Genomic DNA, 15,309 nt, shown 5'->3' with positions numbered 1-15,309 from the left:
GGGAAACATCCACACACATATTCACACACACACACTCATACACTTCAGACAATTTAGTCTACCCAATTCACCTGTACAGCATGTCTTTGGACTGTGGGGGAAACCTACCCATCCTCAAATTAAAATACAGCAGCCCACAAGATAGCAGCCTTATGCCGAGTTCAGACTGCATGATTTTCAAACTAGTCATGTCACAGATGTTTTCACACTGCATGACTATCTGGGCTAGCGTTTCGTCGCTGCTTTATTTACACTGCAAGATGGTTCGGCGACATGGACATTCACATTGCATGACTTTACTATAGGGAGAATCGCCGACAACTTCTTCCAAACTACGTCTCACAGCCAAAAACATGTAGTATATCTTTTGTTATTAACTACATAATGTGAAAGAAGCCTTTAATGGGGTAGAACATGTACATGTTTGCTCACCTGGGTTTAAAGGGAATTAGCCATTTCTCCTCAACGTTGATAATAAACTAATTTCTTTCTGTATGAAACGTCAAACAGACACGGTTGGTCCTGAGTCCTGTCAAACCTCCACTAGTTTTTCCTCCATTTCGTGGGTCCAAATAAAGCGAAAATTAGTGCTTTTAACTTCTCCCCCAGCCTCCCGCTGGCCTGCAGCAGGTACACACACACAAGTGAAAGCTGCTCTCTCATTGGCTGTAGGCGATGGCTGATGTTATTTTCAGTCAAAACTCAATTCACACGGCATGATTTGAATCGCCGACAGCTCCAGATATTCAGCACGCCAAATATCTCACAGGCATCGTCGACTCATCTGCGATTCACTCAGATCGTGTCTTTGATCGTTCATACTGTGTGATTGTCACTCACGTGCACGAGCAGCGATTTGCCTGTGATATCAGGCATTTGTCGGCGATTTCTCAAAACCTGTCTGCGAGCCAAAATCGGGGCTAAAATCACGCAGTCTGAACTAGGCATTAAGTACAATATCAGTGCAAGGCTGCTTCTGAGGTTAGATACACAGTAGTGATGGAACTTCAGTGTTCAGATATTTAACACAGATGTTAGGACTCAACATTATGTAGTCAGCAATAGTAATTCCAGTCAGTTAAAACATCACCATGGTCTGAAAAATGTCTTACAGTAAAGCTTTGCAACCTAACTGAAGCATGATTCCATCACGACCTTCTGTTATGAAATAAACTTACATTTTTTTCACCAGATCCTCACATTTAAGCCCTCGGTTTACCTGCGCTGCAGTTGTTCAAGTTTAGTTCACTCACTGCAGGCTGTCATGTACTGTTTGTGTTTGGTTCACTGAATCATGCGGTTAACCGCTTCTCAAATTTGATCTCAGTGTAACGTTACTGTTCTAATAACTAAATAAGAGTATATATTGAATTATTTCGAGTCAAATGGGGGGTATTAGGCTTGTTAAAAAGTAAGTAGGTTCTTTTTAGTAGTAGTGGATAAGTGCTTACTGGACACGTGAATCATTTCAAATGATTCAGTTCGATTTAGTGAACTAGTTCAACTGGTTTACTTAGAACATCCGGTTAAAAAGATTTGTTTGCGATCACGATACAGAAAAAAAAAACATTATTGGACACAAATGTGTTAAATTATTAGTTTAAAGTGTCTGTATTTAATGCTGTCATTGTGCTGTTGTCATGTACACTCCTTTTTTTTTGTCGCAGGAACAACAATTTTCAGTTTTGTCATGCACCATGATAGAGAAGCTGATTCTCACGGTGTCCAAACTAAAGAACTGCAAAAGTGCTTTTGTTCTCTGTGTGTTCACCATGGTTGAATGAATGAATGAATGAATGAATGAATGAATGAATGAATGAATGAATGAATACTAGAAAGTCATAGACCGCTATAAATACTGAAGGGAATGAGGATACGACATTGAAAAGTATTTTTTATAGCTCATTTATGAATAGAAATGTTTTTTAATATACACTTTTTTTTCTTTTTTAAAAATAACGGAAAAAACTACTCATCTCACGAGCAAGAACCTGTTTGGACAACACTGGAATACATCACATCCAGTCGGCCGGTCACATAAAGTCTAGTTAGAGGAGTTCAAATATTTTAATGCATCCGCATCACAAATTGCGTCAGAATTTTCTTCATACGAAGATGATCGGATGATTGGATCAGCTTCTGCATAGACATGGGCCGGATAAGTTGCTGATGGTGTGATAACCTTGGATAATAACACCACAGTTTCACGGTATCACAGTACTGTGATTACTGCTCTAAAATACGTGTTTTTAAATGTCTAGGTGAAAATTGAGCCCCCCCCCCCATTGAGCACAATTTAATTTATTTTAAGAAACATTTATAATATTCTGTAACAGTAAACATGTCAGGCTAAATAGTTTAAATAAATCATTGACCTCTGCTCTCTTCGTTAGTTTCAAAAACACAGATTTCTTTACAACACATAAAAAATACATTAAAAAAACCCATACATATAGGGAACGGTAAAACAGGACATTTGACTTTTCCAAACTGCAGTAAACCTAGAAACTGGTTATCATCCCATGCCTACTTCCAGACTACTCTTCATTGGAAATAATTGACTTCCGGTCTGTCGCTTATTATGTGCAGTGGAAAGGCGGGTTTAGGGAATGTTTTGTTGTACGTTTCAGATGCACCTCCTTCTTTTACACATTCATGAGAAGGTGGGGCTTGTCGTACAGATTACCCAGCACACCACTGACCTATTACCCTGCCATAAACCCAACCAATAGTGTTTTCAAAGGCAGGCGTTAGAGAAAAGTGCACTGCAGCCACATAAATCATCATTAATATCATCAGTGTGAAAATGAGAAAAAGTTGTTGGCATTATATAATGCTCTGCGGCATTCATTTTAACTAGAAACCGCAGTCAAATATCTGCCTATTGAGTGTGACGTCATGCGAAGCGGCTTCTGGGTCCAGGCGCTCTTTAAAAGGCCATGAAACCCCCCACTTTCGGTTAAAGTCTACTTCAGAATTTTTTCAAAAGATGCATAATTAATGGGCGTGGAGCTCCGCGAGCATCGGGCAGGAGTGGGCGTGGCCAGCAGGGGAGAAGGGGAGCGAATAACTGCTGTTGTCAGTTAGCTCACAAAATGAGACACAAAGAGGAGACGCATGAGTTTATAGTTTACGAAGTTAAAATGCAAAGAAATGAACAGTGATTTAATGCCCTGCTACATTTGTTATTCGTAATTCCATATACAGACAACCACAATTTATATCATTATAAAGATGTGTGTTCATGTAAACACTGTAAATGAGGACTTCTCCCTCAATCCCCGTATCCAGCAGACTCAGTGCAGCAGGTCTCTTGACCTGTCTATTTTAACCATTAGCCCTGCTGGTAATCTAGAGGATTTAGGCAAAAACAGCAGCACAGTGATGTGTCTGAATGTGAACCAACTCCTGATAAAAGACAGCGTCTCGTGCTGCTCTCCCGACAAAAATGCTAGCAGCACACACACAGCTTTGCTGTATGATCGGCCCTGACAAGATCGCGGGGGAAAACATGCAACAAACCCCGTGGATGATGAAAACAAACGCATATGAGCCTTCATGAACGGCTAAATACTGTGCCGTGGTTTCCGTGTCTCACAGCTCGGGCTTGACACTGGCAGGTCTGGCAGGTCTCATGAATAATTAAGCAGCCGGCTCTTCTCATAGGATAGGAAAACTCCGCTATGAACAATAATGAGAAACAGACGCATCATCATTGCACTTGCAGTACTGCGCTACATCGCCGATTTTGATCCCGCCCCAAAAATCATTTTAAACCCGGAAGCTGAAATTAGCTGACAAAAGCTCAAAATTATCCAGTTTCCTCCACAATTAAAGCTGACAGGTGCTAACATTGTCTTAACTGATGCTCAACACACACAAATCTGTTAATATAAAAAAAAAAGTTCTCCAGGGTGTTCTGAACCTTTAAAAGTGTATGAGGATACTCTTAAAATGATAATAATAAATGTTTACAAAGCGATGCATTACTTTCAAATATCACAATCGCAATATATATATATATATATATATATATATATATATATATATATATATATATATATATATATATATATATATATATATATATATATCATGCCTATAATGCGATCGTCAGAAAGTGATACAATTTTTTTTTTTAAATTGTTAACATTTTGATACTTGTGATGCAGCAAGTCTAGATCCCAATGTGTACACCATGATTTTATAGAAAATTCACTTTAATGTGTGATATGACTAAAACGTGGCCATAAACAAATATTTTCTCAATTCAACAGTATTGCATATGTCATCGATACGTCACGACTTTACAAGCGAATACTGAGCATTAAAGTACATCTTTCTCAAAGCATGTATTTCCAATGAGCCCGTGTTAGTAAACACTGTTACACTTCAGTTTATTTTGACCTTGTTACAGTGTTACAATACAGTTAATTACTGAGCAATATTATTTTAATGTGTACCTAAGGTTAGGATAAATGTTAAGTTTAGTGTTAGTTGCATGTAAATATGCATCATTTATTCATATTTTTCTGGAAGCACATGGATCACATGCAACACTGTAAAATATTATAAGACACCAAAAAATTGCTAATCAGGTTTACACTAGTTATCTGGTAGGCTAGTTATAATTCATGCTAGTTTAAATACTGTATTTTGTTTTATAGAGCTTTATATGTGTTTGATTACTTAAAACTTCAACATTAAAGTCATCAAATAAATCATTAAACTCAATAATCTCAGCATCAGCTGGCATGTGATGGGTTTACTGCTGAGATATAGTTTAAAGTTAAATTCAAGTTAGTATTTGATGCAGTTAATCGACTGTTAAAATGCACTAGTTGATGATATTTAAGCCCTATCGATTGACAATGTTTAAGTCTGTCAGATTAACCTACTTGGCGCTTTTGGGGACGTTGGGCAGCGTCACGTGACTCAGCTGCTGGATGTTTGCGGGTTCGGCGCTGATCGCCTGCCGTTTGGTGCGCTGATGCTCCGGCAGCTCCGAGCGCGTCTGGACCTGTTGGGTCGCCGGACGGATCACGGATCGGTACTTGTCCAGCTCGTTCTGCAGCTTCTGAATGAGTTCATCCTTCTGGTCCAGTTCGAGCTCCAGTTCGTCAATGAGCGCGTCTCTCTGCCTGAGTTCTTCGATTTTCTCCTGAAGCGCGTACTGGAGGTCGCGTAAAGTCCCCATCATCATCCTTTCCAAGCCGAATAAAACCGAGCCGAACCGAATGAAAGCTGCCAGAACTGCACTTTTAGTAACTTTAGCCTACTGTGAGGGGAGAAAATACAGTGTTGCGCCAAATCCGCTTCTATAGTGAAATGAACTACAGAGCGCGAAGAACCTGTTGGTTAAAACTCTCTCTCTGTGTATCCGTGAAAAAAAAGGAAAAAGGAAGCGCTCAAAGCCACACAAATCCTCACAGCACTGACAGCAGCGTCGCTCGTGGGCAGTGACGTGATCAATGAGTGGAGCTCGAGTCTGCTCTGAACACTGGTGCGCGTCACAGAAGCGCGCGGGATTCCTGGACACTCAGTAAACGGATGTTGTTCAGAACAGCAGATTATATAAATTATCTCAAATTTCCATAAATGTATACGAGTCTGGGTCGTAGCCAGCCCGTTGAAAGGGTGGTTCTTCTTTTTTTTTCTTTTCTTAAAAAGTGGAGCTTTTTTTTTGCAATTAAACGCCTTTTTTTCTATTTGATTATGAGACCTAATACATTTTAAGTACTGATTGTAGCTAAATTAGCTTGTCGGATGGTCATAATACTTTTGATGTCCCAAAAAATATTTACTAAAGATATATATATCTATATCTATATATATATATATCTATATATATATATATATATATATATATATATATATATATATATATATATATATATATATATATATATATATATATATATATAGTTGAAGTCAGAATTATTAGCCCCCCAGAATTTTTGGCCCCTTGTTTATTTTTCCCAAACTTCTGTTTGACAGGGAGAACATTTTTGCAACACATTTCTAAAAATAATAGTTTCAGTAACTCCCTCTAGTAACTAATTTATTTTATCTTTGCCATGATGACAGTAAATAATATTTGACTAGATATTTTTCAAGACACTTCTATACAGCTTAAAGTGACATTTAAAGGCATAACTAGGTTAATTAGGTTAACCAGGTAGGTTAGGGTAATTAGGCAAGTTATTGTATAACGATGGTTTGTTCTGTAGACTCTCGAAAAAAGAAATAGCTTAAAAGGGTTAACAATTTTGACCATAAAATGGTTTAAAAAAAATTAAAAACTGCTTTTATTCTAGCCGAAATAAAACGTATATATATATATATATATATATATATATATATATATATATATATATATATATATATATATATATATATATATATAATTAAAAACAAGCCTAAAAAACATCTAAATAATAACAATAATAATCATAATAATAATAATAATAATAATGCAGAACTTTATAATTTTTCTAGCCTCTCTTGTAAAAAATGCATAAGAAAAGTCATAGACAACAGCATTCACCAAATTAGTATTCAAACTGATTTTAATATGAGCTGCTTTTTTATTGTTGTTGCTTTACACCTTTTTATTGCTCAAGAGTAAGGTCCAAGATTTAGAATAAAACCTGATTTCTCTATTAAACCTGTTTTCTCTATTTAACAACAATACAGTATTGAAAGATGACTTGACTTATGACAGATTGTATGTTTTCCAGCAGCTGGATGGCGGACTGATGAAAAATAGTGTAAAAAATAAACTGATCAGGTGATGTCACGACAGCCAACAGAGAATTACGCTCGGCCTTATTTTCACTCATCATGATGGCATAGCAGTTAAATAGGACAAATGACAAATATTTGGGACAAATTCTGGGCCTTTGTCAGTGAGGGGTGGGTCTGCGTGTAGTACCAAAGCTATAGTTAACTGCAGATCTAGATGAAGTTGTCATAATGTCTGTCTCCCAATACAGTTTTCAGAGCAAAGTCCAATTATATAAATGCTCGTTTTGCATGTAAAAGTGGCACGGAAAAAATGGTTCACTAGATTTGCTTAATTTTTTTAAGGTAAGTGGCTGCAAACTATTTATATTGGGTGAATTTAAATGAACAAATAAAATTTAGCAATGTTCAACTTCATTTGTTGAAATTCAGCCCAAATACATTGTTTGCAACCGCTTACCTAAAAAATCAATCAAATTAATCTTTTTTTTTTTTCAGTGTACCATGGTTTTACTACAAAATACATTGTAAAATTATCAGTCATTGTTTAGCTAAAGCATTACTAGTTCAAAGTTATTTGTAATAAAAATATATATGTATACAAATGGTTATCAATAAGCCAGAAACACAGTTACTATGCTTTCACTATTATCACTAAAACTATGGTTTAAGGGTTGTTTTTACAAGTGTAATTAGAATACATAATAAGAATAAGAATTAGAATGTTTCAGTGGAAAACATGAGGCCATTGAAGTCATAGAAATTCCAGATCATAACATTTTTCCTACAATAACAAACGAAGAAGACAATAACATAAGTACTGTAAATATTAGTACAAAAGGTAACAGTGCACAATAATAAAGTAGAGAACCTTATCTGAGTCTGGCATAAGATGCAACATGTTGTCACATGCATTTTATATGTTGTCATTTAACATAATTTAATAACTAGTTTGTCACAGTGAGGAAGGAATTGTGCTGAAATGCGACTACAGTAACATTTAATGCATAAATGAGACATTCCACCAGAAACGTACATTATCTGTCCCTGAAATAAAAACATGAATACAGTTAATAGTATTTCAACTCAAGCATTTCAAAAATGGACTGGTTGACTTCTGTGAGTTGTTCCATAAAGAAATGTGTCATTGATTTGGTTCTCTGATGTGTTTTCTTCATTAAAAACACTTTACAAATGTACAAACTCTGTAAATGTCCTTCTCCCCAGCCCAAATGAACCAACAGCTTTAATTGTTTTATGCTAAAAACTGTTGTTTAGAAGAAAAAACTTCAGAAATAGCAAGTTTAAGTTGGTATCATTCACATCAGCTGATTAAAAAATAAAATACTACAAATAAATACTACAAATATAATACAAATAAATCTACAGATGTCCCCATGTTTCTGTCAGTCGTGTCACATTTGCATTAAACATAGAGTGCGTGCAATACACATCTATGGCTGACTCGGAAGTGACATCATAATGGAGAAGAATGCGTTTTATCATTGAATTGTATGATTTCATGCTTGTTTTGTATGATTTTTTGACGACGACAAGCTTAAGTCAGGCCCTGCCACATTTATTATAACTGAAAATGTACGTTTCTGGTAGAATGTCCTAAATTCTTCTTGGGTAATAGATTAATGTAGTGATCAACAGCCAAGATGTTTGCATACACACAGATACTGCCTTCAAATTAAAACCTATGAAACATTCACTGAAGTAAAATGTGGGTCAGATGCTAAACTGTCAACTCTAAACGGCTTGTCTCAACTTCAATGTGGAGAACTAGTAGGGATGCAACATGTTTGATTTGTTTGCAAGTTTATAAAAGGACATAAAGCGCCCTCTGGTGTCAGACAATGACAGGCACACAGGAGAAAGGAAGAAAAGGGAGGAAAGCAATAATATGGTCAAAAGCAATCCCCAAAACAGAATGAAGCTCATTTTCACAACCCAGAGAACTGATATATGATAATGGAGACTGTATCTATCCTTAAATTTAAACCAAGTGAGAATAAGTAACAGCAGAGCACTTTGGGGCTTCTGTTCTGGTTAGGAGGAATATTCTAGGCCTGCAGAGTTCTCCATGAAAGCTTTAGTTTAACTAATAAATCAGACAGACTTCAAAAAGATGAAGAGCATGTAAAAACAAATGAGACAAACCTCATCTTTGAAATCTGAAACTGAAACCGTTCGTCAAAAGACCTCAAAGGCCCACAACAGCACCCAGATGTCTACCATTCTTTGGATAGCATTAGAAGTCAAAAATAACATACAAACAACAACTCATCTAAACAATGTGAAAACAACAAACGTTATTAATCCTTCTTTCTGCCTCTCGCTGCTGTCCCTCAATCTCTTTCGCACAGTCACTGCCCTTGAAAGGACCTCTCCCAGAAAAACAGGCTTTAAATTTCACCTATAAACTCTTCCTGCAGGGTTCTTCCTCTGTGGATCGATGGAAAGAGGATCTGTTGTAACATGACTATTGTGGCTGCTCTTTTCTGCCACAGACTCACATCTGCTGCCATTTTATCTCTTTGGGACCCTTACCAGTGCACCACATCTTTTTATAGACGACACCAAGATCTCACTTTCAACTATAATTCTAGTCTTGACCACTCCTTAATTAATAACACTAAATTCCCCAGAGCTGTTTACTGTCTGTCTGTTATCGTAAATAGTTCACACCCACTCGCATAGAAATCTGACAGCAATATGCAAATTACATATGTTACATACAAGTTAATAATCAGATTTTACATGTACAATTTGTCATATATGCATATATTTTAACATTTATTCATTCAGTTATTTTCTTTTCGGCTTAGTCCCTTTATTAATCTACGGTCGCCACAGAAGAATGAACCGCCAACTTATCCAGCACATGTTTTATGCAGTGGATGCCCTTCCAGCTGCAACCCAGTACTGGGAAACATTCATACACACTCATTCACTAAACAATTTTAGCTTACCCAATTCACCTATACCGCATGTGCATCTTGCTGTGAGGTGATCGTGCTACCCACTGCGCCACCGTGACGCCCATATTTCAACATATTTTTCCGAATACTGTTTATTATATAATAATATATACAAAATCTATGTTTACAATTAGGTTTTTTTTACCCACTGGAATTGTCATATATACTATTTGAACATACAGTATATGTGCATTTTTGTGATTTCAATAGTTATATATATATATATATATATATATATATATATATATATATATATATATATATATATATATATATATATATATATATATAATATATGACATTTTATGTATGTAAAATCTGAAAATTGTGTCATATACATTCACCGGCCACTTTATTTGGTACACCTGTCAAACTGCTTGTTAATGCAAATTTCTAAACAGCCAATCACAGGGCAGCAACTCAGTGCATTTAGGCATGTAGACATGGTCGAGACGATCTTCTGCAGTTCAAACTGAGCATCAGAATGGGGAAGAAAGGTGATTTAGGTGACTTTGAAAGTGGTGTGGTTGTTGGTGCCAGACTGACTGGTCTGAGTATTTCAGAAGCTGCTGATCTACCGGGGTTTTCATGCACAACCATCTCTAGGGCTTACTGAGAATAATCCAAAAAGGAGAAAATATCCAGTGAGCGGCAGTTCTGTTGGCACAAATGCCTTGTTTATGTCAGAGGTCAGAGGAGAATGGTCAGACTGGTTCAAGCTTATAGAAAGGCAACAGTAACTCAAATAACCACTCATTACAACTGAGGTATGCAGAAGAGCATTTCTGAACATGTCAAACCTTGAGGCGGATGGGCTACAGCAGCAGAAGACCAGACAAACTGCCACTCCTGTCAGCTAAGACCAGGAAACTGAGGTTACAATTCATAGTTTCAATAGAAGATTGGTTAAATGTTGCCTGGTCTGATGAGTCTCAATTTCTGCTGCGACATTTAGATGGTAGGGTCAGAATTTGACGCCAACAACATGAAAGCATGGATCCATCCTGCCTTGTATCAGTGGTTCAAGCTGGTGGTGTTGTCATGGTGTGGGGGATATTTTTTAGCAGACTTTGGGCCCATTAGAACCAGTTGAGCATCATGTCAACGCCATAACCTGAGTATGGCTGCTGACCATGTCCATCCCATTATGACCACAGTGTACCCATCTTCTGATGGCTACTTCCAGCAGGATAATGCATCAAGTCATAAAGCGCAATCCATCTCAGACTGGTTTTTTGAATATGACAATGAGTTCACTATACTCAAATGGCCTCCACAGTCACCAGATCTAAATCCAATAGAGCACCTTTGGGATGTGGTGGAATGGATCATCATGGATGTGCAGCCTACAAATCTGCAGCAACTGCGTAATGCTATCATGTCAATATGGACCAAAATCTCTGCAATTTTCTAGTTCCTTGTTGAATCTATGCCACGAAGCATTAAGGCAGTTCTTAAGGCAAAAGGGGGTCCAACCCAGTACTAGTAAGGTGTACCTAAAAAAAGAGCCGGTGTATGTAATTTGCATAGATTTCCATGTATTATTTTCTACATGAGCAATACAGTACATGTCTCTTTTATTGATAATAACATTCAGTGAATTATGATTATTGTGTGACATTTCATCTTCATCCCTAACGGGGCTAAAACTAGTATCTTCAATTGCAATTATCATAATTAGCGAAAAGCTGAGGGACAGATGAAGCTTCATGAAGTAAGGTTTGTTTACCAGCATATGGTCTCAATGCTCATTAAGCTACAAACAGCTTTTATCCCTCTGCTTCTTCCATAATGAAATCATTAAGGTCGGAGTCATTAGAGCAGCACATCTGTCTTCACACAACTTCACACTGTCACAAAAAACAGAATTTCACATACTGTGCTCCAAGGGTGAACATCCCTAAAAATGTAATTATAAAGACTATTAGAGATTTAGGTTGTTAGTGATGTAATGGCCCTTAAGTGCTGAGGGAAAACAACAACAACAACAACAACAAAAGCTTCTGCCCTCTTGTGGGCATTGCTGCATGTAAATAAAAACTGAGGTGAGGCTCAAAATTTGTAATCATCTTTGTTAAAAGTATCATCTTTTGTGAATAAACAACTAATAAAAGTTTGGAATCAATCGATTAAGTAAAATGTGTGTATATTTTTATTTTTGAGAAAATTATTTCTTTTACAGTACACATTTCAGATATTTTTAACAATAATCTAAAAGACAGAACTGTTGTGAACTCTGATTACCCTTGTTGATTGTAGTGTACATATACGGTTGAAGTCAGAATTATTAGCCCCCCTTTTAATTATTTTTCCTTTTTAAATATTTCCCAAATGATGTTTAACAGAGCAAGGACATTTTCACAGTATGTCTGATAATATTTTTTCTTCTGGAGAAAGACTTTTGTTTCATTTCGGCTAGAATAAAAGCAGTTTTTAATTTTTTAAAGCCATTTTAGGGTCAATATTATTTGCCCCTTCAAGCTATATTTTTTCTTTAAGCTATATTTACAGAGCAAACCACTGTTGTAACTTGCCTAATTATCCTAACCTGCCTAGTTAACCTAATTAACCTAGTTAAGCCTTTAAATGTCACTTTTAGCTATATAGAAGTGTCTTAAAAAAATGTAGTCAAATATTATGTGCTGTCATCATGGCAAAGATAAAATAAATCAGTTATTAGAAATGAGTTATTAAAACTATTATGTTTAGAAATGTGCTGAAAAAAATCTTTGTGTTCAACAGAAATTGGGGAAAAAAATAAACAGGGGGCGAATAATTCAGGGGAGCTCATAATTCTGACTTCAACTGTACATGTTGAACCCAACTGTTGACATTTTGACAGTTTGTACAGTCCCAGTCTGGACTGTCGAGTATGGATTGAACTTTTACTCCAAGCTGTAAATGCTGAAGCATCAATATTTAAAGAAATAAATGGCACAAATAAAAACAGATTAAAACTACATACTACGACACTATGGCTCAGTGGTTAGCACTGTCGCCTCACAGCAAGAAGGTTGCTGGTTCGAGCTCCAGCTGCGTTAGTTGGCTTTTCTGTGTGGAGTTGGCATGTTCTCCATCTTGTTCTCATGGGTTTCTTCCGGATGCTCCGGTTTTGCCCACAGTCCAAAAAGATGAGCTCTAAGTGAATTGAATAAGCTAAATTGACCGTAGTGTATGTGTGTGAGTGCAAGAGTGCATTGGTGTTTTCCAGAGGTGGGCTGCGGCTGAAAGGTCATCTGCTATGTAAAACATTTGCTGGATAAGTTGGCAGTTCATTCTACTGTGGCCATCCCTGATTAATAAAGGGACTAAGCTGAAGAAAAAATAATGAACTACATACCCAAAACTAGTTTTGCGCATTTTGGAGATTATTTAAATACACTTAAATTTCTCTACAGTTTTTTTTCCTTCACTTTCGTCAATTGGTGAAGTTTGTTCCTCGCCACTGTCGCCACTGGCTTGCATGGTTCGGGACTTGTGGAGCTGTGCATCGATGGATTTGCTCTTCAGTGTTTGGACTTTCAGCATTGAAATTTAAACCACGCTAAACTGACCCAAACTGATCCTAAACTCTGAAAACTGACCTGACACTGTTTCAAGTTACTATAATCTTCTATTTTAAGCTTTGACACAATCTACATTGTAAAAGCGCTTTAGAAACAAAGTTGAATTGAATTAAATTAAAAATAATAATAATTAAATTTAAAAAGTCAAAAGACAAAGTAATTAATATTCTAATTAATATTCTGCAACCCTATAAAGTTCTGCAGAATCTTATACACAAAGATGCTCAAAGAATCAGATGGATGGGGCTGATAGGAGGGGAAGCATATGGTCAAACAAAGCACTTTCTAATGGCGTATTAAATATCCTCAGACAGGCTCTTGGGCGCTACACGTTCAACCCTAAAAGCCGATAATGCACGAAGCTTCCTGTGCACAGAGCCCTCTGGGAGCTGATGATGATGATGATGATGGTTTAGATCAATGATACACTCTATCTCCCCCACCACCACCACCACCCCATCTCTCAGTCTCTCTCTCTCTGAAGCTTCACAAAGATGCTCTGTCATCATGAGAGTTTCTTCATTCATGTCCTGCTCAGCCCCGTATACTTAATCAAATGAAATAATGCAAGCAAACTATACAAAGTCATTATGATCCAAGACGTGCATTACAGTTGCATAAACAGAAGTGAATTCTCTCACCTGTCCGATTTGGCAACTCGTCTAAAGCTTTGGTTTGATAAATCCTGGTGCGTTTGCGGTTCTGCTGATATTCCCTGCGCGCGGTGTGTCCGCGGGCCGATCTGCGCGCTCGGTAAAACGGACTGACATTTGTGCAGCTTTCTCTTCAGCTCGCTGATTTCGTCTTCTCGCTCCAGCAAACGCCTCTCAAGATCTCGTATCCTCTCCTCCTTCAGCATTAAAATCTTCGCGAAGTCTTCGTCTAGGTCACTCATTCTGAGGTAGTTAAAAAAAACTTTAATCCCGTTGAAATCAACCAGGCGCGCTCTCAAACTCTGTCACGCGCCCAGGCGAGCTCTGTTTGTGAAGCTCCAGTGTAAAAACAGCTGATCTACACACGTGTTTACAGTTGAAACCGGGATTCGGCGTCGCTCCCGCTGTCGGTCACTCCTGTTCCAAACATCCCTGTGTGCAGTGTCCAAAAACACATAAACCATACCGGGTACGACTGTCTCCTCATCCACACGGGGTCTTCAGTATAGGCGGAGTTTCCCTTTTGTGCTGGGGAGGAGGGAGAGAAAGTGAGCTATGAAAAGTCGCATCAGAAACTCTAGTATGATTTACAGATATAGGCAACATGAGGTTTGTTGACGCGCACATTTTGAAGGCAAAACTGGTGTTAAATGCACTTACACTGGAGTCAAATTCGCCTGAAACCAGATTGTGAACTGTACTGTCAAGAAACTGCACGCGTAGCTTCCTGCCGTGTCGAATTCACGAGAGTCATTTTGCTAAAAGAGTCGAATCTACTTAATAAATCAGTTGAACATGAAACGGATCTGTTTATGAATCGGTTGAACCTTGCTTTAAATGTGAACTGAATCGAACTGATTCCTTTAAAGCAGGGGTGTCAAACTCAATTCCTTGAGGGCCGAAGCCCTGCTCAGTTTAGTTCCAACCCTGCTCCAACACACTTACCTGTAGGTTTCAAACAAGCCTGAAGGACTCAATTAGTTTGATCAGGTGTGTTTAATTAGAGTTGGAACTAAACTGTGCAGAGCTGCGGCCCTTTTGGAACTGAGTTTGACACCTGTGACTTAAAGGGTGCGTGGTGGAAATAAGCCTGTATAGTGGAATAAATTAAGGCATTCATGGTCTAATAGCCTAGTGTGCAAAATATTTTGTTCACTTGTTTTACTAAATCGCAATAATTTGTTTACTTGCAGTGACATCAAATTAAGGGAACAAATTAGTGACCTTTAAAAAAATTAAACAATAATAAATAATATGCCAGTATGCCACTTTAGTCAAATTTGTAATCCTGCAATCACATGTTGACTGAGACAAACGCACTTATACTGAACATATTCCAAAATATAAATTATGATTCAC

At 37.4% G+C, this 15,309-nt stretch overlaps 1 protein-coding gene across 3 annotated transcripts in view; it reads right to left on the bottom strand.

Annotated features, from left to right (window-relative positions):
- prkg1a (protein kinase cGMP-dependent 1a) overlaps positions 1–14,702 on the bottom strand; it is a 140,784-nt gene extending 126,082 nt beyond the window's left edge. Inside the window, exons 1-3 of one of the 3 annotated variants that reach the window (XM_073919444.1) lie at positions 14,611–14,702; positions 14,317–14,478; positions 13,939–14,193 (exon numbers count right to left, since the gene is read on the bottom strand). In XM_073919444.1, the coding sequence (XP_073775545.1) occupies positions 13,939–14,193; positions 14,317–14,414 (353 nt within the window). In that variant the 5' untranslated portion in view covers positions 14,415–14,478; positions 14,611–14,702. 3 annotated transcript variants of the gene reach the window in all.
- Positions 14,703–15,309: the final 607 nt, after the last annotated feature.

This window comes from Danio rerio, chromosome 13 (assembly GCF_049306965.1).
Source record: "Danio rerio strain Tuebingen ecotype United States chromosome 13, GRCz12tu, whole genome shotgun sequence".
Taxonomy (NCBI): Eukaryota; Metazoa; Chordata; class Actinopteri; order Cypriniformes; family Danionidae; genus Danio; species Danio rerio.
Note: the sequence above shows the minus strand (reverse complement) of the source record. Positions and strands in the feature narration are given on the sequence as shown.